General features: G+C 47.1%; 1 protein-coding gene across 1 annotated transcript; it reads right to left on the reverse strand.

Annotated features, from left to right (window-relative positions):
- Positions 1-345: 345 nt before the first annotated feature.
- On the reverse strand, positions 346-6,671 carry ACKR3 (atypical chemokine receptor 3). Its single transcript, XM_075710968.1, has 2 exons — positions 6,632-6,671; positions 346-2,279 (listed from the first exon to the last, which is right to left on the reverse strand). The coding sequence occupies exon 2, from the start codon at positions 2,250-2,252 to the stop codon at positions 1,158-1,160; it is 1,095 nt and encodes a 364-aa protein (XP_075567083.1). The 5' UTR covers positions 2,253-2,279; positions 6,632-6,671; the 3' UTR covers positions 346-1,157.
- Positions 6,672-27,961: the final 21,290 nt, after the last annotated feature.

Consider the following 27,961-nt stretch of genomic DNA (forward strand, 5'->3'; position numbering starts at 1 on the left):
AAATCCATCAGCTCTACCTTCCCAAACAGCACGGCCTTCCGCAGACCTGCTCCTCCCACCCCTTCCCCTCTCACCATGCACCCTGCCGTCTCACATTCCTCCATTCAATGGTTTCTGCCCACCGTCAACAAACATCAGGAAAATACAGACTGACCTGTTTGCTCCTGCACCAAACAAAGGAGAGAAGGTGGCTTTAGGATTTCTTCTTTTGTTGCTTTTTTTTTTTTTCCTTTCTTTCTAAGGAGGAGGAGGATGACAAGTCAAACCACTGGTAGGCATAGATTTTTTTTTTTTCTCCCCCCAGATCTTTATTTTACAAAAATAACTTACAAATAGAGACAACTCTCAGAAGTAAGATCATTCATTCTGTGCATAAGGATACAGCTTCGTGAAGTACGGGTGTAGGAGTTAACAACTCTTACAATACTGTTAATTTTAACATGATGGTAACTATATCACAGTACATACATCTCATGCTCCAGACATGTGGGTATGACCACCACATAAAGCTATGGTCAATAAAGTCTGCCAGCCAGGGAGGATGCACCTAAGAGATCATTTCCATACTGCTACTTATCGGCACCCTCCTACCTACAATAGTTTAGACCAAATGGCAATCTAACACTCAGACTACAGCACTCTGGATACACTCATCGGCAATATACTTCAAATACATGATAAAAATATATTTAACTTTCAAATACAATTGTATAAGGTACACCAAGAGCCAGAAAATAAAGTCTCGAGCTTTTAAATACAACACTATATATATAACATATACAAGGAGACAAGAGGGAATCTACACGTGGAAGAAAAAGCTTATCCTGGAAATGCATTTTATCTATGGTACACAATGGCTTTGTCTGCTAGAAAGTCATTTCCATTTGCATAGCGTTGTCGAGAAGTCCAGACTGGGGTAGGAGGAGATCAAACAAAACACACCACCAAAAGGCTTAATTTTGGTACCACTTCCATTTTGCACCTGATTCTATTCTTAAATTACAGTTTGCTATTTCTCTTTTGTAGGCTGGAATTCATGCCCCGTTCATAACAAGCACAAGGAAAGGGAGGGTAAAAAAACCCACAAAACCAACACACTGGGGAAAAAAAAAAAAAAAAGGTCAAAGAGTCAAGGAGGTTTCTTTACGGGGTTGCAGTCATTTGGCATTTTGATCCAGAGCAGAGTATTCTGCTTCTGACACTCTGGAAGCATCAATAAGTTTAGTGAGACCAGTTTTGGCAGAGTACTTGAAAATAAAGGCTTTCATGAGCTCATATCTGTAGTTGCGGTTAATGAAGCTGTACAGGATGGGGTTGACACAGCAATGGACTAAAGAGAAACACTGAGTGATGTGGAGAGTAGCATACAAGAAGTTCTCCATCTGGCAACTGAAAGGTATGAAATGGAGGCTATAGAAGATGTCAAGCAGGACAGCTACATGGTAGGGTAGCCAGCAGACGAGGAACACGACAACGTAGGAGAAAATTATCTTCCCATTGCTCTTCCTCTCTTGGTCACTGGAGGCGGAGATGGTCTTCGCAAGGAGGAAATAAAAGACAGCAATGATGGGAAAAGGGATAAGAAAGCCCAGCACAACAGAGATAAGCTCCATGCCAATCAACCACTCTTTGAAGCTCTCCTCTGGATAGACAGGACGGCAATAGGTTTCGTTGTTGGAAGAGACAGTCCTGAGATAGTAGGTGTCTGGGAGAGACGCACAGAAAGCAAGGAGCCACACTAAGATGCAGATGCAGCGACGGATTATCTTCTTCTTGCGATTGCTGGAATTGGTGAAATAGGCAACTGAGAGGTAGCGGTCAACACTCATGCATGCCAGGAAGAAGATGCTCCCGTACAAGTTGATGGAAAATATCAGGTGAGTTATCTTGCACGTGATTTCTCCCATGTGCCACTGGTTATGCTGGACAAGGGAGACAACCCACACTGGAAGGGTGATGACGACGCACAGGTCGGCAATAGCCAAATTAAAGATGTAAAGGTGGGTTTCATAGCCAGTCATTTTGGCTTGGAGGTTGACCCACACCACAACAGAGTTGGCCACCAACCCTATGACAAAGATGAAAATGTAGAAGAAGGACAGGGTGTATAGCAGGGCACTTTTGTTGAATGTGCCAGGGCATGTTGTTGCATCAACTGTGATGCAGTCACCGTTGTTGCACGTCCAGTTGATCTCTGTCAAGTTGGCCGTTTCCAGAAAATCGAGAATGGAAGTCAAATCAAGCGCACTCATGTTCACTCAGTTTGGAGTTCAAGTGACCTAAAGGCAAAATAGGATCAAAAGAAACGACCTAAGTTAACAGAGATATTTCTGCTGCCACGTTCATAGCATAAGCACATGCAGGTCACGCTATTTTAGTGACGTCCTATTCTTGTAAGGCACTTTCCACTAAAGAGATCCATGGAGTAAAACAACCAAAACAGACACATAGCAAAACTCATCTGGTTGACAACAGAGGAACAGCACTAGCTTTTTGTGTGATTCCCCCCTCCACCCCGCCCCCCGCCTTGCAGCTCACATCTGACATCATCAGGTTGGCTATCATTCCCGGGTGTGAAATCCGCTAAGTACTCCATGGCCAAATAAATGTCAGGCAACTAAATCTGTCTTCTCCAGCATAAATGATGATACTATCGCTTTCAGCAGGGGAATCTTTAAGCCATTTTATCTGCACTCCCTCAAGCATAGAAGAATTGATCTGGCTGATAGACGGTATCATAAAACATTTACCACAAGCTCTGGTCAGCATCTTGTCAAGCCCAGCTCCAGCTGCATTAAGCAGAAATGGGGAACTAAGGGACTTTGTACCCTCATCCAATTTTAAATTTAAATCCTGCTCTGTCCTCCCTGCCTTGCTTGAATTCTATTTTACAAAGCATCCCCTGCATTTAACGATTATCACGTAGCTTTGAGAAAAGAAAAAAAAAATTTGAGCTTGACCGCTGAGTAGATCTGCTGGGCTTAAGTTTTCTTTTTAGGAGAGCGCTTTGATTTACAAAACACTCCCCATCACAGCTGGCTTCACAACAACTGCTTCCTCCCCACCCCTTTGCTTTTCTACATCTACTTTTCTTGCCTCTTCAGTGCCTCCTTCCATCAGCAGGCAGTGGACAAAGCAAGGGGCTCCTCGTTTAACTTCCTTGCCAGCAGAAGGAAGGGCCCCAGGAGAGCCACATGGCTTATACAAAATCCAAAGTTGGGCTGCTAATTACTGTTGTGCTTTTGGGGCAGCGTAAAAAATGCTGCTTCCCCCGCTGGGATCCTCCCACCCCACAGGGCCAAAAGTACCACCCACAGCAGCAGCCGGCTGCCTTGGCCCATGACTGCCATGCTTCAGCCAAACAAGTTTTGGAGCCCCATGTCCACAGCCTCTGGCTTGGGGCACACCAAAATGAAGATGGAGAGGTGGGTTTCCAAGGGATGGACCCCATCTCGTTCCCCCATGGCTTCACTTGAGCCGGAGCATCAGGTCAGCCAGCCCACCTGTAGTCCCCACCATGGACACTTCTAGCATCCTGAACGGTGGTCACCTTGCTCTTCCCTGTGCCCCCAGCCCCAGCAGTAAGAGGTACCCCCTGATGCTGCCCCAGCCCTGGGGGCAATGCCAGCATGAGCGAGTGGCTGGAAAGAGCACTGGGGGGGACAACTGCCGCAGCCACCTGTACATTGGAACATCCTCAAAGCCACCACAGGACCTCTTGGTGGGGCTTGCAGGAGCATGGAGGGGACAGCAAGCAGGGAAGAGCTCAGACATGCTCCTACGCTGAGCATCTGCTTCTCACACCCACTCCCCAAAAAGGCATGTCGGTTGACACAGCACCTCTCGCTCCTCCATCTGCATAATTGGCTCTTCCCAAACCTCCCACCCTCCCTGCCTGCCAGGGATACAGGCTACAGAAGAGAAGGGAGATAAGGGGGGAGATTACCAGGGAGGACTCAAGGCACTATTGTCCCAGTGGAGGGGAAGCTGGTGGTGCTAACAATGAGGGGGATCGTGCACGCATCCAGGGGAGATCAAATCTCTCCACAAACAGGGCCCAAATTGGCCCCGCAAGGAGATCTAGCCTATCACTTCAAACCTATGCAGGCTTCCAGGCTCTCATCCTCCTGGCCTGCTGAAAGTTGGAGTTGAGATTCAAACCAAAGCAAGCATGGATTTTGCTAAAATGCTGGCCAAAGAGAGAGCGGAGACAGTAGCAGCTTTCTGTCCTGGGATAGATGATCCCGTCTCCACCTCAGCAAAGCAGAGGGTGATTGTCCCCATGTCTACACCGGGCAGAAAGGCTGATCCTGCCCACTGCAGAGATGCAGGCCACCCTCAAGCTGCCTGTACCATCCAGTTGGTACAAGCAGCAGGGATGCACACTCCCAGGCGCAGCTCCCCGGGATGCTCTCTTCAGCCCAGAGCTGCAAGTGGGAGAGAGGGATCAGTCTCCTGCTAGACCTCATCCAGCATCCCACCACTACCACTGTCATCCCAGCAAAAACACCTTTCAAGGCCTCTCAAATGCAGGAAGAAGCAGCACCATCCCCAAGTCACTGTGGGGTTTTGAGATACAGGAACAAAAGCAAACTCCCTAAAAGCCACAAAACTCCCAGCCCTGTGGCATGGGCCACCATCTCCTGCTGGTATTTGTGGACAGCGAGGCAAGTACAGCAGGAGGAACACCAGGCTACCCCCATAACACCCCACAGAAGTAGCACGGGTGGGCCCGGGCATCTTCTGGGTAGGCATGCGGTCCAACAAGGGGAGCATCATTCCACATCTCAAGACCCCAACTCAAGCCAACCTCCAGGACAGGACTGTGACCAACCACTGCCAAGCCTCCAGCGCATCCCCTAATGAAGAAGAAACTCAGACCTGGCTGCAGGGTGTCAGATCACTGGTCCCAACAGAGGCAGCGAGGCAGAAACAGGGCAGCAAAAAGCCCTTGAAGCTGGGACTCACACCAGTGCTGGGGACACCACAGCCACCAGCTGTGGTGCTGTCCTAGACAGCAGCTAGGAGAGGGCAACGCCATCCCAGCTCTCACTCGCAACCACCCTGGGGATCTTACTGAACACAAACGATGCTCAGCCTGAATCTCAGCCTGCCTCCACTCCAAGAGCACGTCTGCTGCATGCACGTGCATCCATCTGTCCGGGGCCGCCCGCATGCCTGTGTGCTTTCGCATCCCCAGCGTGGTAATAAAAATCTGAAAATGATACGGCCTCCCAGGCTCAAAACCCTGCTAGGGAGGATGGCTATATTCAGAGATTACAGCTTTACAAGGCTGGGCTCTCTGTAGTCTGGGATTAGCCGCTGTAACCCGAGCTCTGATTCCCACCCAGATTAGCTGAGAGGCGTGGGGGGAACCCACCAGACAAACTCAATAAAGCCACTCCGTGCTCTTAGAAAAATACCTTTAGCGCTCTCTGCAGACAGCACAATATCCTAAAAACTTGTGAAGGCAGCTGGAACTGCATTCTGCATCCGCTGCACTGCGAAGCTCTTGCAGGCCATCACCCCTTCACCCGGCAGCCACGTGTGCTGTGGCCAGTCCCTGCTAGTTCACAGGAGTTACGGCATGAAGGAAAGGAGATGCATCCAAAATGCTGCTCCAGACACCCAGAGATGTCCCTAGAGCCAATGCAGCCTGCAGGACTGCACCCTCCCTATCCCACCTCCCACTACAGGCTGTGAAGAAGTAAACAGGCACAAGCATCCCTGCCTAGAAGGGCAGCCTAGCACCGTGTGGCAGTGTTCAAGCCCTTGACACCTTTGGGAACTTCTCAGCATCCCCTCTTCCACCCAGAGCATCTGACAGCCCAGACCTGCCTCTGGGCAGCTCAGAGGTGCATGCAGGCAAACTGGACTTTGCCCTTCCTGAGCAAAGGAGAAAATGAGCTATGCCAGAAAAAGCCAGGATGGCTGGTTGGGTTGTCACCTACACACCTTCACCCCTCCCATGTCAAAGGACCAGCCTGGCTCTCCAGCATGGGAAGGTGGGCAGCACGGCCCCTTCCAGGCCATTTGGCCACCACAAGAGGACACCCATCCCGCAAGGGGCTTTGCAAGACTGAACCCAGTACACTTAAACTCTCTTCTACAGTTCTGAGTTGGGGGGGGGGGGGGGAGGGGGAAATCAATCAATTGGGGAAACAAGTGTCCCGTAGAGCTCTAGATCACACGTAGGCACGCAGGGGGAAGGAGCACCCAGAAGCAAGCAGTGCTCGGTGCTGGGACAGTGGCGGGATGCTGCAGGGGCCTGAAGCAGGTGACTCCGAAGTCTCAGACCCTCCCAGCAGGCCACCAACCTCCACCACGGCGAGGCGTGCCAGCCCACTGACCCGGCCACGGGAAAAACGGGTGGAGTGCGAGAAGAGGAGGCTTCCACCCAGCACCCCAAACGCGATCCCGAGAGGGGCCGGCATGCAGCCGAGGCAGGCTGCGGGGGCGACGGGGCGCTGGGCCGAGGGAGCGAGGCTGCGGCGGCCACGCTGCTCCAGCCCGCCGCGGCTGTCACCCCGCACAGGCCGGCCGCGGGGGGACCCGGACAGGCGCGGCGCGCCCCCCCTCCCACCCCGGCCAGCTGCAGGCTCCGCTTCCCCGCCCTTAGGCCCGCCCTTACCTCCCGCAGCCTGGGCACCGGGCGCCGGCGGAGCGACTGAGCGCTGCCCGCCGCCGCCGCCCCCTTATATGGGCGGCGGGGCCCGCCTCTCGGGGGCGGCCCCGGGCCCGCCGCCCGCCCCGGCCCCGCCCGGCCCCGCGGGGGGAGCTGCGGGGGCTGCCGGCGGCGGCGCCGCGGCCCGGGGCGGGGGAGCGGGGACGGGGCGCCTCGCCGCACCCCGGCGAGGGGAAGGGGTCAGCCGGCGAGCGCGGCGCTGCTTTGGCCTCCGCTGGCGTTAACGGGGGGGCGGATATCGAGGGCTGGGGAGACAGGGAGCCTCAGGCGCCCGGTGGGCAGGCGAGGGGAAAAGGGGACTGGCACCAGGAAGGGGAAAAAAGGAAAAGGGAGCGGGAGAAAAAAAAAAGGGGGAGGGGGTAGAAAAGGAAAAAAAGGGAGGGGGAAAAAGGAAAAAAAAAAGGGGGGGGGGAGGAAAAAAGGGAGAAATGAAAGGAGAAAAAAGTAAAAAGAAGAAAGAAGAAAGAAAAACATCAAAATTTCAAAATAAGTCAAAGTAAAAATAAAAAGTCAAAATGAAACGTCAAAAAGTCAAAATGAAACGTTAAAATAAAAAGTCAAATAAAAAAAAGTCAAAATAAAAAGTCAAAATGAAACGTCAAAATAAAAAGTCAAATAAAAAAAAGTCAAAATAAAAAAAAGTCAAAATAAAAAGTCAAAAAGTCAAAATAAAAAGTCAATCAAAATTCTAAAATCAAAAAATTAAAATAAGAATAAAAAAACCTTTAAAGGAAAAAAGAAAAGCAGGTTTCTAGTTGTTTTCTGGTTTGTTTTGGTTTTTTCCCCCACCGCTATAAAATACTGAGAAGACAAAGGCAAGGGAAGGCAGCGGATTCTCACCTCTACTCCTTCACCCAGAGCAAGAAAAATTAACAAGTAAAAGTGACAGGAAACCAGAAACTCGCTAACTAAAACTGAAAATCCACTCCTTGGCGCTCCTTCTCACAGCACAGGAAAGGCAGGTGGTTAAAATGGCCCATGGAGAGAAAGGGGGCAGATCAGTATTCAGCTCCAGCAGGGTCAGCCTGCCTGTCTGTCCCAGGAAAGATGCTAGGATTAGATGATAATCTACCTGCCAACACAACAGCCGCATGATACAACTTGCTGAATCCTGACAACGGTGCTGACAGCTCCGAGGGATCTGACGCACATACCACTGGGCTGCTCCAAAACCACCAGATAACCCACAGCGCGGGGGCTTGGCTCCCCCCTGCCCAAACCCTGCTGCTGGAGCGCACAGCGACATGTACGGCCCTGAGAGCCTAAATCACCTCGTCATTACTGCGCCACTGTCCAGCCAGGAGAAATGGGTTAGCTAACACATTTTAACCAGCACTTTTTGGAAGCTAAAGGGCGTTTTAGCACTTGCAAACCGAGGGCTTCAACACCCCCAGAAAGCACGTATTTTGTTTCCCCAAAGATGCTTGATCCTATTTCCACAGGCAATTAAAAGCTTGCATTAAAACCTGCTGGCAAACACATGCTTAAAAAGAGAACATGTTTTCCCATGAAAGTGCCTAGCCCAAGTTCTCAAGCTTAAAGCAAGTCAGGCATGCTGCAAAACAAGATATTTTATTCTGTGGCAGAATGGACCCATTTAAAAAGAGCGAGGGTGCGGGTTAAAAGGACTCCTAGTTGCCAGCAGAGCGGTCTTAATTCTAGGGGGGGGGGGGGGGGTGAAGATTGCTATTTTAACTGTGCTCCATCTCTTAGCCCACAATGCCCCCATCAAGGAGTGGAGTCAAATGCATCGAACTTACACCCTTGCAAGCAGAGGCACAATTAGCTTCAGCTTTTCTGCCAGCAAAGAGAAGATTAAGCTGTAGATATTACACCTCCTGCAGCTCCAAGCACGTGCTGAAGCTTGCCTGGTGCTCACCCTGTGCTCCCTCCCAGCTTGGCCTCATGCATCCACAGAGACCTCCAACATTTCCCAGCTGTCACTGCACTGGGATGTCCTGGGGAGCACGTGGCAAAGAAACGCGCTGGAGAAAGGCCAGACCTGTTGGGTATTTGGTGGTGCCTCTGTTCCCACCGAGACCTGGGCTGCCACCGGCTTGAAGGCTGAGGGAGTTGGGGTTGTGCAGCCTGGAGAAGAGAAGGCTGCGGGGAGACCTTATTGCGGCCTTCCAGTACTTAAAGGGGGCCTACAGGAAAGATGGGGACAATCTTTTTAGCAAGGCCTGTTGTGACAGAACAAGGAATAATGGATTTAAACTAAAGAAGAATAGATTTAGACTAGACATAAGAAAGAAATTTTTTACAATGAGGGTGGTGAAGCACTGGAACAGGTTGCCCAGAGAGGTAGTGGAGGCCCCATCCCTGGAAACATTCAAGGTCAGGTTGGATGGGGCTCTGAGCAACCTGATCTAGTTAAAGCTGCCCCTGCTCACTGCAGGGGGGTTGGGCTAGATGACCTCTAAAGGTCCCTTCCAACCCAAAGCATTCTATGATTCTGTGAAGTGCCACCCTTCAACAAGGCCTCAAGAAGCCACCAAGCAGGCCACCTGGACCATCCCATCCGCCACCATGCTCAGAACACTGCTGTGGGTTTAGGTGCCAGGGAAGGAGGAGAACAGAGGAAGGAGTCTCTCACCATCCCTTGGACAGAGAGGGTGAGATGTAAGGTACCTTGTCCCCCCTCCCTGATCCCCACTCTCCCTGGATGAGGACAGACAGGTCCTCCAAACTTCACAGCTGTCAGTGAGCAAAGCCTTTTGGCATCCACTTGAAGTCTGAGTGCTCACTCGAGTCCGTGGACATTGGTGGAATTGAAGCATGATGAGTTAAGACAACGACAGGATTAGGTTTAAAAATAAGCATGTACTGAAGCACTTGGCTAAATCGGGCTTTGAAAATCCTAGGAAAAAAAAAATAAAGGCACTCTAGCAGAACTCCAGAGTCACTTGGCCAAAAAAGCAAGCGGAGTGTTTTTTCCTTACTTAGTGTGCCAGAAAATAACATCAAGTAGTACAATCTCTTCCACAGCTCTCCAAAAATACCAGCTAGCATCTGCAACCGCAAAGCTGCTGGCTGTCCAGGAGTCGCAGTCAACCTACCCTTTCCTGCACTCGCCAAGAGCAGGGCCCTCTCTGCCCCTTCCAGGTTCCTCCCTCCAGCTATCTTTTTATAGCAAGCACGTTCCTCACGCAGGAGACGGAGCCCGTTCCCTTTCCATTATGAAAGCCAGATTTTGCTCGGTGTTCAGGGATGAAATGCTTGGGCGGTAAGCAAAACAACGTGGTCTTGAAAAAAACCCACGATGCAAAACCACCACTGTATGAGCCGTCAAGCAGAGCTGAGGAGAAGCTGAGCACCCCAGATAAGATCAGCAGAGGGTCAATGCTAGCTGCTTGCTGGGATTAGTTCGTATCTGCTGCTGTTAGACCAACGTTACAGTCAGTCCAAGCAGGTGTCCCAAGAGATGTGACAGTCCAGCGCCAAGAAACTCCTTGCTATCCAGGCAAGGCAATCCATCACTCACTGAAAATAAGTTGGCTCCAGATATTTAGGAAAGCGGGAAAGCAAAGCTCTGCAGCACTTCACAAAAATGATCCGAGGGCTAGAGCACCTCTCCAGGCTGAGAGAGTTGGGGTTCTTCAGCCTGGAGAAGAGAAGGCTGTGGGGAGACCTTATTGTGCAGCCTTTCAGTACTTAAAGGGGGCCTACAGGAAGGATGGGGAGAATCTTTTTAGCAAGGCCTGTTGTGACAGGACAAGGAATAATGGATTTAAACTAAAGAAGAATAGATTTAGACCAGACATAAGAAAGAAATGTTTTACAATGAGGGTGGTGAAGCACTGGAACAGGTTGCCCAGAGAGGTAGTGGAGGCCCCATCCCTAGAAACATTCAAGGTCAGGTTGGATGGGGCTCTGAGCAACCTGATCTAGTTAAAGCTGTCCCTGCTCACTGCAGGGGGGTTGGACTAAATGATTTCTAAAGGTCCCTTCCAACCCAAAGCATTCCAGGATTCTATGATTCTATGATTCACCCTGCTATGGAGGAGCCTGTGGCAACGTGCCAGGGAGGGATTGGTCTCCTTCATGGGGCAGCGGATTCACCTCGCTGGGTTTTTCTTGGGGTCCTTCCATGACAAGCCTCTGCTATCCCCGTGGGGACCATGGGCAGGACCATGGGGGGCCCTGCGTGAGGCCAAGGCTCCACTGTGCTCAGTGCTGCAGATAAATACACCTAAGGGCAAGCTCTGACCCACGGAGATAGGTACGGCAGGAGGGGCCGGCGCAGGGGGTTGGGCAAAATGCGGCACTGAAAGCCAGATTATTATTTTAACTGCTTATGCAATTGTTTTGCATTTATATTTTAACTGCCTGAACTACAGCAATATATTATTTTTTCCTCCAAGAGCACAAGTTTTCACTAATGGGGGGGGGGAGGAGAGAAAAGTCAGGAATTTCTCACAGGCCCTGCAGCCTCTCCGTGCTGGCATTGGGAATGTGGGCTGAAAGCATCCTCATTTTCTCTTAAGGCTTCCCTTTCCTACTGGGAGGCAGATGGAAGCTAACACCCAGCCCTGCCTACTCAAGTCAACAAAGAAATTTAAAAAAAAAAAAAAGAAAAAAGGCAAGCAAGTTGGCAGCTTTAAGTGCTAGAAAGATTTTTTGGGGTGAGAGAGAAAGCCAGTAAGGCAAAGTGCATGTATGTGTTGGGTGGGGGAGCATTTCAATAGCACAGCAAATATCAAAAAGGGACAAAGGGAAACATTTCTTCATTACACAAGAGAGGATTTGCGTGCAGCAAGAGCGAGGCGGGAGCAGCATCACCGAGCAGGCATCCAAAAGCAGCAGCCTCATGCACAGGCAGAGAACAACGTGCTGGCCAGGAGTGCAAACACCCACATAGAGAGATAAAGCCAGGGAGAGCCCTGGAGGAAATCAGGCTGTGATCCGTGAAGTGTACGAAGGTAAAAAAGAGCTTCCTGCAGTCCTGGGAGCCAGCGCCAGCAGGCTGCTGGATGAAAATGCAGCGCTCATTTCCTCCCTCTTCCAAGACAGCTAGTTCTCTGTCCTCTCCCGGTCACGTTCCTTGCTGGATCAGTTGGATGATGGATGGAGGAACAAGCCACCAGACTAACAAAAGGAGTAAATAGATGACTACATCAGGAGTCACCTCTGAAATCGCAGACAGAAAGGAAACGAGTAGCAAACTTCCAGCAGGCAGCAACTGCAGTACTGCCCAGCTTCACTTCCCCTACCAACAGAAAACAATCAAGTTATTTAATGCTAAGCCATGCCTAAAGCAATGTCAGCAGCCTCTGGCAGCTGTCAGGAAAGCCACAGGGCTGGTCTCCTGTCCAGCTCTGTCCTGTTCAGTTTGGAAGAGACGCAAGATGAGGAAACCAAGGAGAAGAGAGCAAGGAGAAGTACCCTCCCTGCTGTTACGCTCTGGAAAGGAACTACTCATGCTTGCAGCAGCACGGGAAAGGCACTTGTACTCATAGGCAGCTCCAAGGAGACCAATGTCCTCCTCTGCAGAAGGATGGAGCGAGCCAGAGGTGCCCAAACTGAAGGAGCTGCCATAGCTTGGGAGGGTGGGAAAGCCAAGGCAAGGGGCATGGCCATAATGCTGGGCAGGATGCTCAGCACGCCCTGGGATGCTGTGCTCATGCTTGCAAACACATAGCATTACCCTATTTTACAGCTAGGGAAACTGTTGCAGAAAGAAGTTGACCTCTTAAAATTGGGGAGCAAAGGAAGAGATGTGCATGCAGAGGCTGCCAGTGTGACCATAACTCATCCGAGGGCAAGGCTCCTGCTTCCCCTAGCCTAGCCTAAACCACTAAACCAAACAGTAAGAGAAAAATCACAGTGCAGAACTTCCCTTTCTCCTCCATACCACCCACCTGTTAGTTGAAAGGTTCATGAGATTCCCCCCCCATCCAGAAAGCCCGTTGTGGGCTGGCTTCCATCTACACTGTAGCTCCAAAGCTGTATTTTCAACTTCTCCACTGCAACAGTAAGGACCAAATTTAAGAGGAAGATTTTGGAGCACGAAAGCTGAGCAGCTTGGGATGTCACAGGCCTCCAGCATCTGTGGTTTGAAGCACCGCACACCAAAAGGCTTGTGAAAACCTGCCAGTAGAGATGTGTGTTTTCCAGGCAGACTGTCCAGCCCAGGGACGCTGCTGTCAGCATTCACCTCTTGATAAGTGATGGTGAACAGCGCTGATTCAGAGACAACACAAAGCACACAGCACTTCACGTGGGTCTTGATCAACTGGGCCACCCAGGATTTTAACTGTTGTATTTTCGCCCCAAAGACGCAGCAGGAGAGAGGTTAATGCTCCCGTCCAGCCACCCGGCAGCACACTCTCCATCAGTCCCAGTGGGAATTGCAGACATCGTTCCCAGCAAGCTTCCCAAAAGCCAGGCACCGGTATGGCATACATCCAGCGGGATCCGCTGAGGAAAGGGCTGGCAGAGCAATCAATTTACCATTTTCAAGGCGATGAGAGCTTTTAGGAGAAATCAATTGGTGATGTAATTAGGAATATTACCCGTGTAGGTAATAATTATCGAAGATGGTGCTCTCCTTCACAGTTCATTTCCATCTTACCCTTCCACTAAATAAAGGTGTTACCTATGGATGTTATTTGCAGCTTCATAATCTACTGTCATAGGCATTATTGCCATTTATTTAGAGTGTGCCGGAGCATGACCATGAAGAAGATAAAATAGGACCCTGAGCCAGAAAGCGTGCCTGGAGCAGCTAAGCAGCCAGCAGTGAAGATTTTTCAGAGGCATTGATTTTTACATAAATGCTATTCATAAACTTCTCCCCTCCGCACAGCGCTGTCTCAAATTAGCAAGGTGACATTAACGTGTCGGGGGTAGGTTTTGACAGAAGCCATGCTACGGAAAGCTGGAGTCTAACTTTGCATTGGCAGCAAGGGTTACAAGTGGCACACCAGGGACGGAGAGGGAGGAAAGGAGTTTGAATTAGGATGATAGGATCCCCCCCTGCCTTCACTTGCTTCCATGGGAAAGAGTCCTGCTAGGTGTAAAACGACTAAATACTACACGCCGGTAAGAAGTAAAAAATTCATTAAATCATAAATCTTTTGGAAAGGGGATCTACTGGGGAGATTATATTCACTTTTCATGGACATATTAATTCAACGGTGGCATATCATATTGTTCTCTGTGGGGGAAAAAGACATATTGTTTTAAAGTATGATATTTAGAGCAGTCCTTTAGGAAGGAAAGCAAATATAATCTTGGCAAGGAAAACTGACTGCATGAGCACTGAGTAAGGGACATTAAAAGCAGGGCCCAAGTCCCAGCTGCCGAAAGTCAGCATAACTTAACTGGAGTTGTTGGAGCTAAGCCCGTGCATGGGAGCTGAGAATGAAGGTCACCCTCATTTAGCCGCAACTCCCTGAAAATGTTAAGTAAATGAACACAAAAGGTAATTTTTTACTAGGCCCGTCATGAACAGTCACTGCCTGCTAGCAAACACCAATGGTAGGTAAGAAGACAAAGACATTACAGCTGCAATCAGTTTGATGTTCATTGGTTGGGAACTATCTGGCCATCTCCTTCTGGATTGCTTCTAGCTCAGCAGTGGAAATTGCCAAGCTCTCTTGGCTCTCAGTCCAGCCAGACACTCAGGATTTGGGTAGAACTGGACAGCCACCTACAAAACATGGGCTCACCAAAGCCCTGCTTTGGCTGCTGCCCAGTCTAGACTCTCTACGTGCCTGGTCTCCGTTCTCCAGGAGGCTCCAGTCCCACTGTGGCACATGCCCAGAAGTCTCTGCAGCAGACTGACACCTGTTTCCTGCCCACACTGCAATCAGATCAAGGCCAATAAACACCTCCCTCCCCTGAGGACCATATCTGACAGACATTTGAGGAGTACCCTGCACACAGCCAGCCACAGCATATAGACGAGGTCTCCTCACAACAGGCAGCTTCCTCACAATGCTGGGGTGGGACTGGTCTCACGGCCCCCTTTCACAGTTATGGTCACACTCCATCTTTAGCTTCCCACCTCTCTCCTGACCCCACAAATCTTGTATTCCTTTGAAATGGGAGCATCCCTCCCACCGTTCTCCATCCATACCTTTAGCATGGCAGTCAGCACAGCCCCATACAGGTTTGAATCTCCTCCAGCTTGGCTCCAGGCATGGAGGACACTGGGATGGGACTCCTGCCCACTGTGAATGTTCTCCAGATACTCAGCCCATGCTCAAGTCCCCGACGAGCGCCACTGTCTCTTGGAGCACATCTTCCCTCATGAGAAGGCTGTGGATCACAGAGGAGGGGGAAAAAAAAAAAAACCAACACAACAAAAGAAACACCACCAAAAAAAACCCCACCACACCTACATGCAGACCTGAGCTCAGATCAAATTCACACAGCACTATAAGCACACTCCCAATCATCCCAAGCAGTGATGTTCTGCCATACAGCTACTCTCATAATACTATGGGAAGGTCTTCAGCTCACATACAAGTTACCATACATGATCATGTCCTTCCTCTGTGACAACTCGCCAAAGTAGCTTATTCCAGAAGAACAAGGTGAGAAGATAGCTTAAGCTTACTTCACTGAGAGGATGGTCGGTCACTGGAACAGGCTCCCCAGGGAAGTGGTCATTGCACCAAGCCTGTCAGAGTTCAAGGAGCATCTGGATGCCAGTCTTAGTCATACAGTTTAGTTTTAGGTGGTCCTGCAAGGAGCAGGGAGTTGGACTTGATCCTTATGGGTCCCTTCCAACTTGAGATATTCTATGATTCTGCTGCACAAAATAACAGTAACTTGTCAAGCAGCTCTTACACTCTTGCACCATAAATGCACCATTCATGCCAGTTTGACCATGTCACGCTCTTAACCGCTCAGGCACAGATAACTCAATTTGGCCCATCAGAAAAGATAGGATTCGCTTATCACCTGAATTGCACTCTGCACAAGAGAGCACACACATGCAAACTCCTGCTGGACTTCTCACTTTTCTCCTTCCTTTTGCCAACCCTGCTATCTTGATAAAAGCTTTCCCGTCCATCCTATTGAGGCATGAAATTTGAAGCATCATCGCTCCCACTGACAAAACTGCACACAGGACTCTTCCTAGGTAATTAAATAACTAGATAAAATAAAAAAGGGCTGATGAAACATTAACCATGAACAGTCAAAACAACAAAGTCAGCACACACAAACCACAAAGACTCTTAATGCAACATTAAGTCAGTTGTACATTATTTATGTATTTGCCGTAAGTGTACTCAACTACCCGCTCAAGAGGAAAGACACTAATAAGGCTGTATTTTTCTCCATACCTGGGCCAGGCTCCCAGTTGAGACAAGCAGTTTATACTAGCCAAACACTTGGACAATTTTAGTTTCTGTAGAAACCCTTGTTGCTGGGGTCCTTAATATTGGCTTTAGGTGCAAGGTACATTGGCAGCAGCTCACGGCCCAATGCCGTAGGAAGCCAGAGAGGTCTTAGACTACTCAAATTATCCAATGCGAGCACAAGAAGGAGGCAGCCTGTGCTTTAGCTTCTGTCCAGGGCCCCTGGAAAGTTAATCCTATCCGATTACACTACTTTTTTTTCCATAGAAGAAATAAACAGTCTTTTGTACTAAACATAAGGCTGCCTTCTTTTGAAGGAAGATTTATCATCCAGCATAAATTCATGAGTTCATTCCGTTTTTGTCCCAAGTCTTCAAAATGGTGTTTTTACTTCATAATGCAGTATCAGTTGGTTCTGCTGCTGTGCTAGGCAGTCCCCACAAGACATCCCACTTCGCCTTCAAAAAAAGAGAGCATGAATGCAGATCATCTAATCAGTTACTTAAAGTCTGCACACCAAATTCCACACATGCATGTTAGAGCCATGCAAACACATACATAAGGAGCTGAGAGCGCCTTCCCTTCAGACCACAAACACCAGGAATGCAATCGATGACATTGTTCAGTGAAAAGAAGTGACTGGTGTATGACAAAATCTGCTGTGAGTTGCCCCAGTAGAGGACCCAGCTCTGAAATAAGAAGGATGGCTCGGTTGCCTTCCCCACACCAACAGGGACTCTCTTGTACCGAGCTGAAACCTTGAATGCATTACAATGTCACTCTGTCTTTGGATACGATATCCTGTGGGGGAATCTTCTGGGAATGTATTTTGGTTCAGGCTTGGGTCAAGGAGAGTTGACTTGACCTGAAAATAAATCCAGGCGATCTCAAGCTGAAGAGCTATTGACTACTGTTTGCAATACAATAAAGTGAGGAGATCAAACTCAGCTGAAACCCAGGGTTAACATAAATCCAAGGAGAAAGGGGAACAAGAAAATTCATTCACCACCATGACAAAGGGGACATTTTTTGCATTGGTAGAATTCAGAGCAGGGACTGAAGTCACTTCCCAGGCAGCATTTTTAGCGTCCCATATGGTAAGTGTGTGCTGTTCAGCTGTACTGGTATCTTCAATAGACTGGCAGTAAGATACAAGGTACGCAACTGTGTATGTGTGTGAAAAAGGTTTTGTGGGCTTTTTTTCTTTTTATTTTTTCTTTTTTAACGTCACTAGATGGAGTTCCTCTGCTCCCACACAGGGCAGCTTTTGTAAGAGGTATTTTATATGGATCCCTAAGGAAAGATCTTGGCGGACGGGCTCTGAGCGCTATTGTGTGCACGTGTGTGTAATAACTCTAAGCAACTTTGAGTTTATGGTCCAGGAGAAATGCTGGTTTTACTCGCTGCAGCTCCAAGATGAAATCCTGCTCCGGGCTCATGCTAAGGTGAGCTGTACCATTAACTTCACTGAAGCTAGCCTTTCTCCTCTTCCAGAAGCTTTTATTTTTTAATGTTTGTTGGATACAGAAATTTTTCAACCAGTTGATACTTCCCAGGTCTGTACTGTGGGGAGCCTGTGAGATGCTCCCTATCCACGTTGTAATATACCCTCAGAAAAAAGTAGAAAATCCCCCCCCCCCCCCCGACTCTCCTCCTTCCCAGAACCTCAGATCCAGAAGCAGCAGTTTGACTCACCAGCCCTTTGCCCAGAGTGATAACACATACCCCACTCAATAAATTTTCCAGCTTCTCAACGTGGCTGTAGCTGCTGGTTGTCCAGCAAATACTCAGGAGGATCCTCTATCCACCCAGCAGTCAAACCACAGTAATTTGTTAATTTTACCAAAGTTAACACTTCAAGAGTGCAAAGCTGTCCTACAAGGATTCAATGCATAGAACCCCCGAACAAGTCATGGGTAGTAACAAGATTTAGTGGTCCTTGAACATCACCTTTTATTGTGTTTGATGAGTGTCCTCAGAGCTATCTCCAGCTTGAGCTTGCACACGTGTCCAACCTAGCTGGCTCATCTCAGGATAAACACTAAATGTACTTTAGTCCTTCTGCTGGCATTCATTATGCACCCCATTTTGCAATAAGGATCTGGTCAAATCCCTCTAGCCTTTCCAGTCCCTTTCCATTGTCCTTTGTACTTTGTTTGACAAAGTAACACACTGAGAGAGCCTGAGAATCTTCCAGATGAAATTAAGTATTTTAGGAGGGACTCAATATTCAAACTCAGCATTTCACATCTGCACCCTCTAAAACCGTCAGGAACTTCACCCCTGACTCAAGTGAAATCTTTGCAAATTGGGATTTCTTTTACCACCGTGTGAAAATTAACACTTTCAATTGCAATTAGCAGTACCACAGCCTCGCTCACGCTTTTGCCTCAAAAACAAGTCATACATGAATATTCTCAGCCAACCAATTCCATCTAACAGAAGCTTTCTAGTACAGACATTCCCAGCACATGTCTCTCCTTCAGATCAAGAATGAGAGAAGAAGGGCATGGATCAGTCTTCCTACAGCGGCTTTACAGGGTAGATGCCCAACCACTGGTCATCTCAGGTAGCTCTGGGATGATCTCTTCTCGTCTAACCAGCAGTGCAGGGACTGCTCTGCTGAGGACAGGTCTAGTTGTTATACATGTGGAAGCACAAGTATTTTTTAACAGACACATCTTTCCTTCACAAAAAATATCCATCACCAAAGCAGCTCTATTTCTCAATCCCTATCTTCCCCGAGACATATGTTTGCAGGACCAACTTAACCCTCCTTTTTAACAGTCAGTTCTATCCATAACAGCAAAAACATGAGGAAAACCAATCCTGGAGATCTTCCACCATCAGCAGAGGTCACTGTGAGGAGGGGATCTGCACAGTCTTTTATCCATTACTTGCCACTTCTCTGCTTGGGTATCAAGTGCACAGCAGTCAAAGTATCTGAGCCCTTTCTGCATGGCATGACAGCTAGCACCAATAAAACTAATTGGAAGAGGGGGAGAATTATTGATTTTAATATCATAAGTTTGATGGAGAGCAATGCAACAAACAGTCTCCAACTTAAAGCTGCGGCCATTTCAACTCCATCTCTCCTGACTAGTGTAATTAAGCCTGAAGCAGAGGAAGCAGGACAAGAAATGCAGAAAAGGGAAGTCACTAAGGAGAACGGGGTGGAAAAAACCCTGGTACTACCTCACAGATAGTCACATTTCAAAGCACACGAAGAAACCCCTAGTGAAACAGTGAAAGCCAATCATTCCCTTTTAAAAACATAGAAAGTTATGAGCTCAGTTACAAGACTTCCCAGTGCATGCTGACATGCTACCAACCAGACTTGGACCAGAGACTCTGCCTAGAGCTTTAAAAATGCAAGTAAAATATCATCCCTTGGTGTTGTTTTATCCCCAGGCCAATCTAAAGTCATCCACAGAATCTAATGGGTGGTGTTACATATGATTTGCTGGAGAGCTAAAGAAGCCACCTTGCTCCACCCTTTGCAGGCAGGATGGCCCATCCTCTTCTCCTTCTGCAGGACCTTTCATTTCCCAGCTCTGCTCCATCACCTTTCAGCTGCACCAAGTTCACAAGGAAGAAAAAGAAAAGTAATGGTTTTCCAAGCATGATATTACTGGCACTTGTCAAAGAGAAAAAGGAGATTCCTTTCTACTCTCTAAATAGCCAAAAAGTTGTTCTCCACCAAAACAGCTTTCAAATGAAAGGCCAGAAATAAATTTTGAGCAGATTTCGAGCCTATCAGAATAAATTCGTCAGACCCCTTGCCATCCTCAAGGAAGCCAGGAGAGCGGAAAGCAGAGACCCACGCTCCTGAGTTTAAAATATTTACTTAAAACTGGACACCAGGAAGGTCAACAAAAAATAATGTTTCAAAGGAGAAGGTGGCTATTTAAGGGATGGAAAGAAAGATTGTATTTACAGGGTCATGTAATAAATTTAACGTCTCATCTGAAACAAACTGAGAACCAATTAGGCATCCAAAATGAACCAAACACCTAAGCCACTTATTAACTCCTACTTATGGCATTAGAGGAAATTCAGTTTTAAAAGCAAGTTGCAGATAGCTCTGGAAAATGCCTTCTCACTTTGCAGATAATTTTGTAAGGATGAACCAGGTACTAAAGTTCTCACCAGCAGTTGTTTTGCTTGGCTGTCTTAAAAAAACCAAACAATAACCCCAACAATGCCTTGCATTGCCTAATGGAAACGTGAGGCTAAGCTTTACAAGCCCTGGAAAATTCCCTGGCCCACCAAAAGTGCTGGTGGGGAGCTTTCCAACAGACAGGCTTTGGATGGGGGAGGGGGGGGGGGGCAGGGAAAAACACCACACCTGAAGTTTTCATGGTGGGTTTTATGGAAATATTTCAGTTTTCCAGCAAGGCAGGGGTGGGGGGAGGATCTCAAAGGAACGATATCTTAATTTTCAGGCAAGGTTAAGTCATCGTTTGGTCCAGATCAACTGCTACTCCCCACCCTCTGCGGGTGAAGCCTTTTGCTCGAGCTCCGTTAACATGATCCATCCAACTCTCTCCCAGGAGAGACATTGCTTCATTGGCATCCCTCCTGTATCTTGAGAAACACAGTCCAGCCAGAGAAGAACAGAGGCAGCTGCTCCAAGTCGATTACTTTTTTCTTGCACAGGTCCATCATGATTCTTGCACAGAAACAGGAGGAGTTAATCATGTTCTTGACACAAAAAAGAAAAGATATATTTGGTTTTTCAGCCAGGCTGCAATGATGAGAGTTAAGATGCTGATGTCAACCACAGCAGTGTAATCAGCATACACCCATAACTGGCTCCAGAAGCAAGGGAGGGTTATTTATGAATTACATCAAGCCTGGAGACAGAGCTGCAAGCAGCAGGACAGCCACCAGGCCAGCTGCAATTTCTGCTGGTCAGTCTAAATTATCTGGATCCCTGAACAAGTTATTAATGGCCAGATGGATGAAAGCAGGGTCAAAAGTCACTTCCAATAGGTCTGCAAGATCTTCACTGAGCAGTCAATTGTTCAAGGCAAGAGACCCACACATCAAGAATGACTGGTCTTGAGAAACAGACATTACACACACTTTTGGGGCTTTCTTTTTCAAGGCAGGCATTTTGTTTTATTCTTCAAGATTTGGGCATGAAATATTTATTAGCAGACAGGTGTTTGGTTAGCAGGGACAGCCAGCCACGGTGGGGCAAACATCTGGAGCCCATGACCAGTCGCTTCAGAACAACTTCTTGTGCAAGCAAAGACACGCTGGGAGGTCATAAGCAAAACAAGAATGAATTTCACTCACTGGGACTCATAATTGGTCTCACAAGCACGCATAGTATGTTTGCACAGAGCAAAAGGTACTGCTTACTGTGTTTGTGCTGTAACTATCAATAACGCATTGTGATTGCCCAGGAGTTCAGGGCAGGTCAACATGCCACGAACAATTCCTTTGCTACAGAGATCAATGTTCTGCCGTGACTGGTATTTACTTTATGCCGCCAGCAATACAACCACTACCAGTTTCGCATCAGCTAATACAAGTAGATGGAGGGGCAGTTCTGATGGTATCTCAACCCCTCGAGATTTGTTTTGTCAGAGGACCACCATGCCTTACCTACAAGAATTTGCTGGCATTCCATAAGCACGCCTGGAAGAGTGGTTAGCTAGAAATCCCAAAGTCAAGCCAGAAATAAAGATTATTTCTCTTTGTTTACTTACTGAACAGCAATCTCTTGGTCTCCCCACTCAAGAAAAACATGATCTTGTAAGATTTCCACCAGCATTTACATCCCCTTAACAAATCCACACAGATTAACACAGAACTTTAACAGGGGAACACAGGCAGATTAAGCAGCTATGAGTGTTTTCGAGGTCATTATGGTTAAAAGCTACATAATACAGATGATAAGGAGCACTGGGAAAGCAAAGTGGCAGTTAGAGAAACAACTGAAGGCAAAACAGCATATCTGATGTGCTCATTCAAAGCCTCAGATGGTCAATATCTTGAGGAGCTGTTACACAGGGCTGCTGAGCCTTGAGACTCTTGCACAGTAAAGTCCCTTCAGGTGCCTATCATTTTAGAAGTCAACAGAGCACTCTTCCAGCAAATTTCATGCTGGGCTTCTCTCAAATAATAGAAAACACAGCCATTTATTTACTCTCAAAAAATTATCTGGGATGACATTGGACTCCCTCACCAGCAAGAAGCAGCTGAGGGTTTTCATCCTTTGCATACATTTGGTCATTGAGGTCTTCTCTGAGTTACACCTGGAACTTCACACTTGAGACAGTCACTTTTGACATCCTTTAGGACCTGACGGTCATGAAACAGCCCATCAAGTACTTAATCAGAAAGAGGGTAAAACAACACTACTGCGAGTCAAAACATGGCTCTGCTGAAGATAATACAAGTTATGTTTGTCCAAGCCATTCAAGATTAGACCTGGACAAACACATTCTTACCACCAACTGTAAAGCTGTACAGTTTTAAAATAGAACTGATTACATCCACACAGAATTACACTCTTTGAGAAAAGGAATTTTTCACTGAGACTTGCACAGAAAAACCTGAGCTTTTCATTGCCTCTGCAGCTGAGTCCCAGCAGCAGCAGTTGTACTTGGCAGAGGCAGTCCTTTCCACAAAACCCTCTGCTTCTCAGAGGGGCAACAGGACCATTAAGTCTTTCACCTGTACCTCATCAACAGGACACATATTAGCACAAATTAGGGAATGTAAGCACTGATGCTAATTGCTCTTAGCAGGTTTGGCTCACACCTGCCTAGATTTTTACTAGGTCAGGAAAGCAGTTAACTTCAGAGCATAAGCCACAACACAGCAAGGAGATATTCCAGTGGGGACCCCAGGAAGAGGATTGAGGAAGCACAATTACCATGTTTATTGCCTTTTCAGGAGCTTCAGTAGCACACACTTGCTATACAGGTCCAGGAAAATTTTAGAGTTACCATTTCTATCTTCCTTTTCTCCTTCTGGCACATGATACAAGGGTTTTCATGCGAGTCTGGTGCATGTCAGTGCCATCTGTAAGGACCCTCATTCCTAGGTATTTAAAAATGGTTTATTGCACAGCTAAAAAACATGAGAAGAAATAAATTACAAAGCATCTTGAGTGATCATGCACTCCCACGAGGTACTTAAGATACTTACAGGGATAATTTACAACTGCATTATAAAATCCCTTGTCCTTTAAAGTGATGCTGATGCTGCAGAAAAATATAAATCAATACTGCAGAGGGCTTTCAAAATGGCTGTTACTTAGGGTTTATAAGCGGGCTATGCTGTCCAAGTTAAACAGGGGGGGCTGCATGCCTACAAACCAGCTATTGTCTTCCTTCTTTGGGCTTTAGGCTGTCAAATCAAATGCAGAAATAGCTTCAAAAAGGGTTCAAAAGATGTAGACACATCCCAAGAACCTGAGAAATTGTGCCTGCTCTTACAGACACAAAGCCATCTGAACTACTGAGAAGCAGGAAAGCTTTAACACATGGAGAGTTACAGGCTTTTGGTGACACAGAGCTATTGGCAGCTTCCCAACTCATTATGCCCAGCCATCCTTTGAAGGCTATCATTTTGTGAAACAGAAATCAATACCCCACGCACTGCTACAAGCGGAGCCAGGGAGTCGTGACATTGCATCACCGGCAAAGAACGAAGAACCAAGGGATATGCCGGCAGCCCCAAGCGCAGCCGGCCCCCATCTCAGCACGGGATAACACGCAAGTAGGAAGCACAGCATTGGTTGATCCTGCAATCTGGAGCAAAGGAGGGGAGCTCCTAACACAGTATCTCCAGGTTACTGCTGCAGATCTGGGTAGCAACAGGGAGCCTGGATTGCGGTCCCTCTGGGCTAGCACAAAGGCAGATGCTGCTGATGGGAATTTGCAATAGGCCTGCATGGCCAAGCTGACAACAGCAGCCCAGTGTCAGACCGATGACTCTTAAAAGTACTGCCTCCACTCAAAAGCAACAATAACTTAATACAAGAGCCTTCCTTTATCATGAGGGTATCATTACAAGTTGCAAAGGAAATGCACCTTTAAGTGAAGGGTTTTAATATTGATCAACCCAAGGAATCTTTGTTAGCAATGGATTAAAAAGAAGATTTAACCACATCCAACAGGATCACTGTTGTTCAAGCCTTTGGCTCTCTTTGTTGCCCTATAAAGACACTACACCGACCCGCGGGACTCGTACCCCTCAACACTGGAGGCTGGCTCCAGCCGCTTTTCCTCACTGTCCAAGAAATTATCACAGGAGACTTCATCCAATTAGGCCTCAAAAATGGCGATGTCAGTCCTCCAGGGGAACTAAGCCTGCCTCATGAAAGCTACTTCAACCTTTGCTTTTGCTGCACAAGGTGGTTTTTTTTTTTTACCCTGAGGATTTATATCAAAGCAAGACACTAGTCAAGACACAGCAAGCCACTGTAGTTTTTACCTCTTTGTAGCTTGTCAAGGTGAATGTCAGTGGAAAAAAAATCTCAGAAGTGACCAGGCACAGAGACAGCCATCTAAAGTTACATACCTCAGTACAAGAAAATAAAAACCCCACCCCTGTGTTTTTAGTAAAAGCAAACCTGGTCTCTCTCAGTGACAGGACTCCATTTAGAAATCAGCAACGGGAGTGTAATGAGCTGCATGGTGTCAGCCATCTCACATGTCACCATTTCTCCCCATGGACTGAAACTTCTCTCATGATCCACCAGCTTTCTACGACCTGGTTGAACACTGCCCATCCCAGGGATGCTGTACCTTTCAGTCACCATTTGCATCTTCCTCTTAGCTGGCCTGGTGAAGGATTTTTTTTTTCTAAGTGATGTTTCTCAGGGTAGCTCTAGTGTCTTATGAGATTCGAGGTACGCGCTGCAAACTGCTGATCCTGCATGCAAGAAATAAGAGGGGGAGGATGTATAGGGATAACATTTGTACTGAATGTATGTTTTTCAAGAGTGTACTTAAAAACCAGCTGTGTAAGCAAAGCGAGTAAGGAGAAATATCTCCAGTGAAGCCCAGCTCCGCAGCACGTGGGCAGGAGACCAGCTCGAGAACAAGGTGGACAGTGGATGAGAGAAATTTAGGGCTCTGGATAGTGCTTTCACTTTTCCTGCTCCTTCCATTCCTGGCCGTGCAATCTCTCAGCTTGCAGAACAAACATGGGGTATCCCCAAAATAAAAGGCCTGCAATGGTATGACTGCTTTAAAAAGACCCTACTGAACCCAGGCTGCTGCATCTGGCACACTTGACCTACATGGATAGGAACTAGTGCCCCAGCAAAATGTACTGTCTGAATCGAGATGATGCTTCCATTTAAGCAGCCACCTCTTACTTGGCCCATATTGAAATCCCAAGGCTGACAAGATTAGGGAGAGGAGATGCCAGTTCTCACTTCACCACTCCCCTTGGCATCTTCCTCTGAAAAGCCTAAGGCTTATAACTTGGCCAAAATATGTCTTGCATTTGCTCCCGTTATGAAAAGGAGCAACAAATTGAGAGATGGAGTAGAATGGAAGCTTTCTAAAAGAATCAGCCTTGTAAAGCTTTCAAAAGTCGCAGCTGACATACCCACTGGATAGATCCAAGACATTTCTAAAAAAGCACCCAGAAGGCAAACAGTTCCATCTAGAGAAAAAACTACATGTTGCATTTTGGATGGGCTGGACTGCCACAGCATACATTTCACAGGCAATTTATGCCTACACAGCAGCCCTTCACCTAGAGCATCCACCACTCTTCCAACTACCCAGGCATCCCAGAAAACTTGGTCCAATCCCTCCTTTTTCCTCCAGGATATGGCATTTATTCTGAACTGAAAACAAAAGAAAAGCTGAATATCTATCAGCTTGAATGACTACAGGGTTTCACTGCAGAGGTTTTATCCAAAACACTTCCTAAACATCTTCACTCAGCAAAATAGGGCTGATGTTTTAACTTCTTATTGTGCTTTCAATTTTTATTGTCTCTCTGAAATGGAGACACTGTAAAAAAACTAGTCAATCAATTTCTTCCCTAACTCTGTGTTCAGGGGAAACTACAGAAAGAACTAAAAGAAAAATTTACAGATAAAAACGGTATTTAGCTTTACACAGAGATAAAGCTCTTCATTGCTGGATAACTGTTTTGACCCAGATGTTTCCCTACGCCAGCTGGTCCAAAAAATATCTGCAAAATTTTCATTTAATTTTTAGTCTGGATATGAAATGCCAGTGATACAGAGGATACCAAAACTTGTAAAATCTCCATCTTTTCTGGCCCTAACAAGCAGAAATTGTCAGAAAGCAAGAAAGAAAAGGAGAAACTGATTCTTGGCTGAACTACAATTAAGTTGTAGCTTTCCCTTAACTTCCAGAGCTTTATTACACAGATTTTATTTGATGAAATCAATTATATGGTACACTGAAGATAAGTTAGTGAATTAGCTTTGCTAATGCCTATCACTTCCAGGTGGGTTTTTGCCTGGCAGAGAAGAGGGGGAGAAGGTGTGGTATTTAATGTGATTTGTTTAGGCAGGAATGTGCCTCTTGCCTCATTATTCTAGGATGGGAAGCTGGCTGCAGGGAGGCTTCCACCCACAAGAGCAGAGGGCAGAGCTCCTCACAACTATCACCTGTGGCATCTGCATGCCAGTCCTTGCACAGTCTAACGGCAGCAGTGCTCATCTGCTAATGTATTTTTCCAAAGCATACAGTACACAGAAGGTTTTTTGACATTTTCAGCTCTGGAGGGGTTAGGAAGATGTCAACATCTTCTGGAGTTTTTGGTCATTTTTTTTTTCTTGGGCTGACATTTGGCTGATTATTTAGTTTTAATATTACCAGTTCCAGTTAATACTGATTCACAATAATAAAACCAGCACTAGAATACTGGAATAGGGTACGATAGAGCCAGAAAATCTGCTTGTGTGAGTAGAGACAAATTTCTTTCCTCCCTTCTAAAAATGGTTCAGCCACTGTAATACAGCATCAGGTGCTAGAAAAGAAGAAAGGACAGATTTTCACAGTTGCTATTAACCTATCTTGAGATCCTTGGGAATTAATCCTCTCTGGACAGGACTAAGAGCCTTACAGTACTCATTCAACACAGGACAAATCAAAGGTAAGTCCAAAGGTTTCACCTGATTTCAGAAGGGGACAATTATCTGCTAATGATCCTTGCTGCAAGGCACACAGTCACACCAAGCTGGACACAAAGCTTAGAAAGCACAGCAGCACTAGCAGTAGAGATAGGTGCCATCTTTCCTTTAAACTTCATTACTCAGAGACTGCTAATAAACTGGAGACGAGGGACAGCAGCACTTTCATACCTCAGCCTGCAAAATGCCATGTACTCTGGTCCTCATCCAGCAAACATACGTGTGAAACAGCTTTCTCATGCAACTGGCGTTGGGTAAAGTGATGGCCACCTGTCCTGGTTTCAGCTGGTATAGAGTTAATTTTCTTCCTAGTAGCTGGCATACTGCTGTGTTTTGGATTTAGTAGGAGAAGAATGCTGATAAAACACTGATGTTTTAGTTGTTGTTAAGTAGTGCTTACACTAGTCAAGGACTTTTCAGCTTCCCATGCTCTGCCAGGTGCACAAGAAACTGGGAGGGGGCACAGCCAGAACAGCTGACCCAAACTGGCCGAAGGGCTATTCCATACCATATGACATCATGCTCAGTATATAAACTGCGGGGCTGGGGCGGAAAACCGCTGTTCAGGAACTGGCTGGGTATTGGTCAGCGGGTGGTTAGCAATTGCATTGTGCATCACTTATTTTTTTATTATTATTTTCCCTTCCTTTTCTGTCCTATTAAACTGACTTTATCTCAACCCACAAATTTTACTTTTTTTCCCCAATTCTATCCCCCATCCCACTGGGGCGGGGGGGAAGTGAGCTGTGTGGTGTTTAGCTGCTTACTGGGTTAAACACTGCCATGCATAATGTATTGCAGAATGATGTTGGT

Source organism: Pelecanus crispus, chromosome 5, assembly GCF_030463565.1.
Source record: "Pelecanus crispus isolate bPelCri1 chromosome 5, bPelCri1.pri, whole genome shotgun sequence".
In the NCBI taxonomy this organism is placed as follows: Eukaryota; Metazoa; Chordata; class Aves; order Pelecaniformes; family Pelecanidae; genus Pelecanus; species Pelecanus crispus.

Coding starts and splice junctions, on each gene's coding strand:
- ACKR3 (XM_075710968.1), bottom strand. CDS start 2,252: ATGAGTGCGCTTGATTTGACTTCCATTCTCGATTTTCTGGAAACGGCC.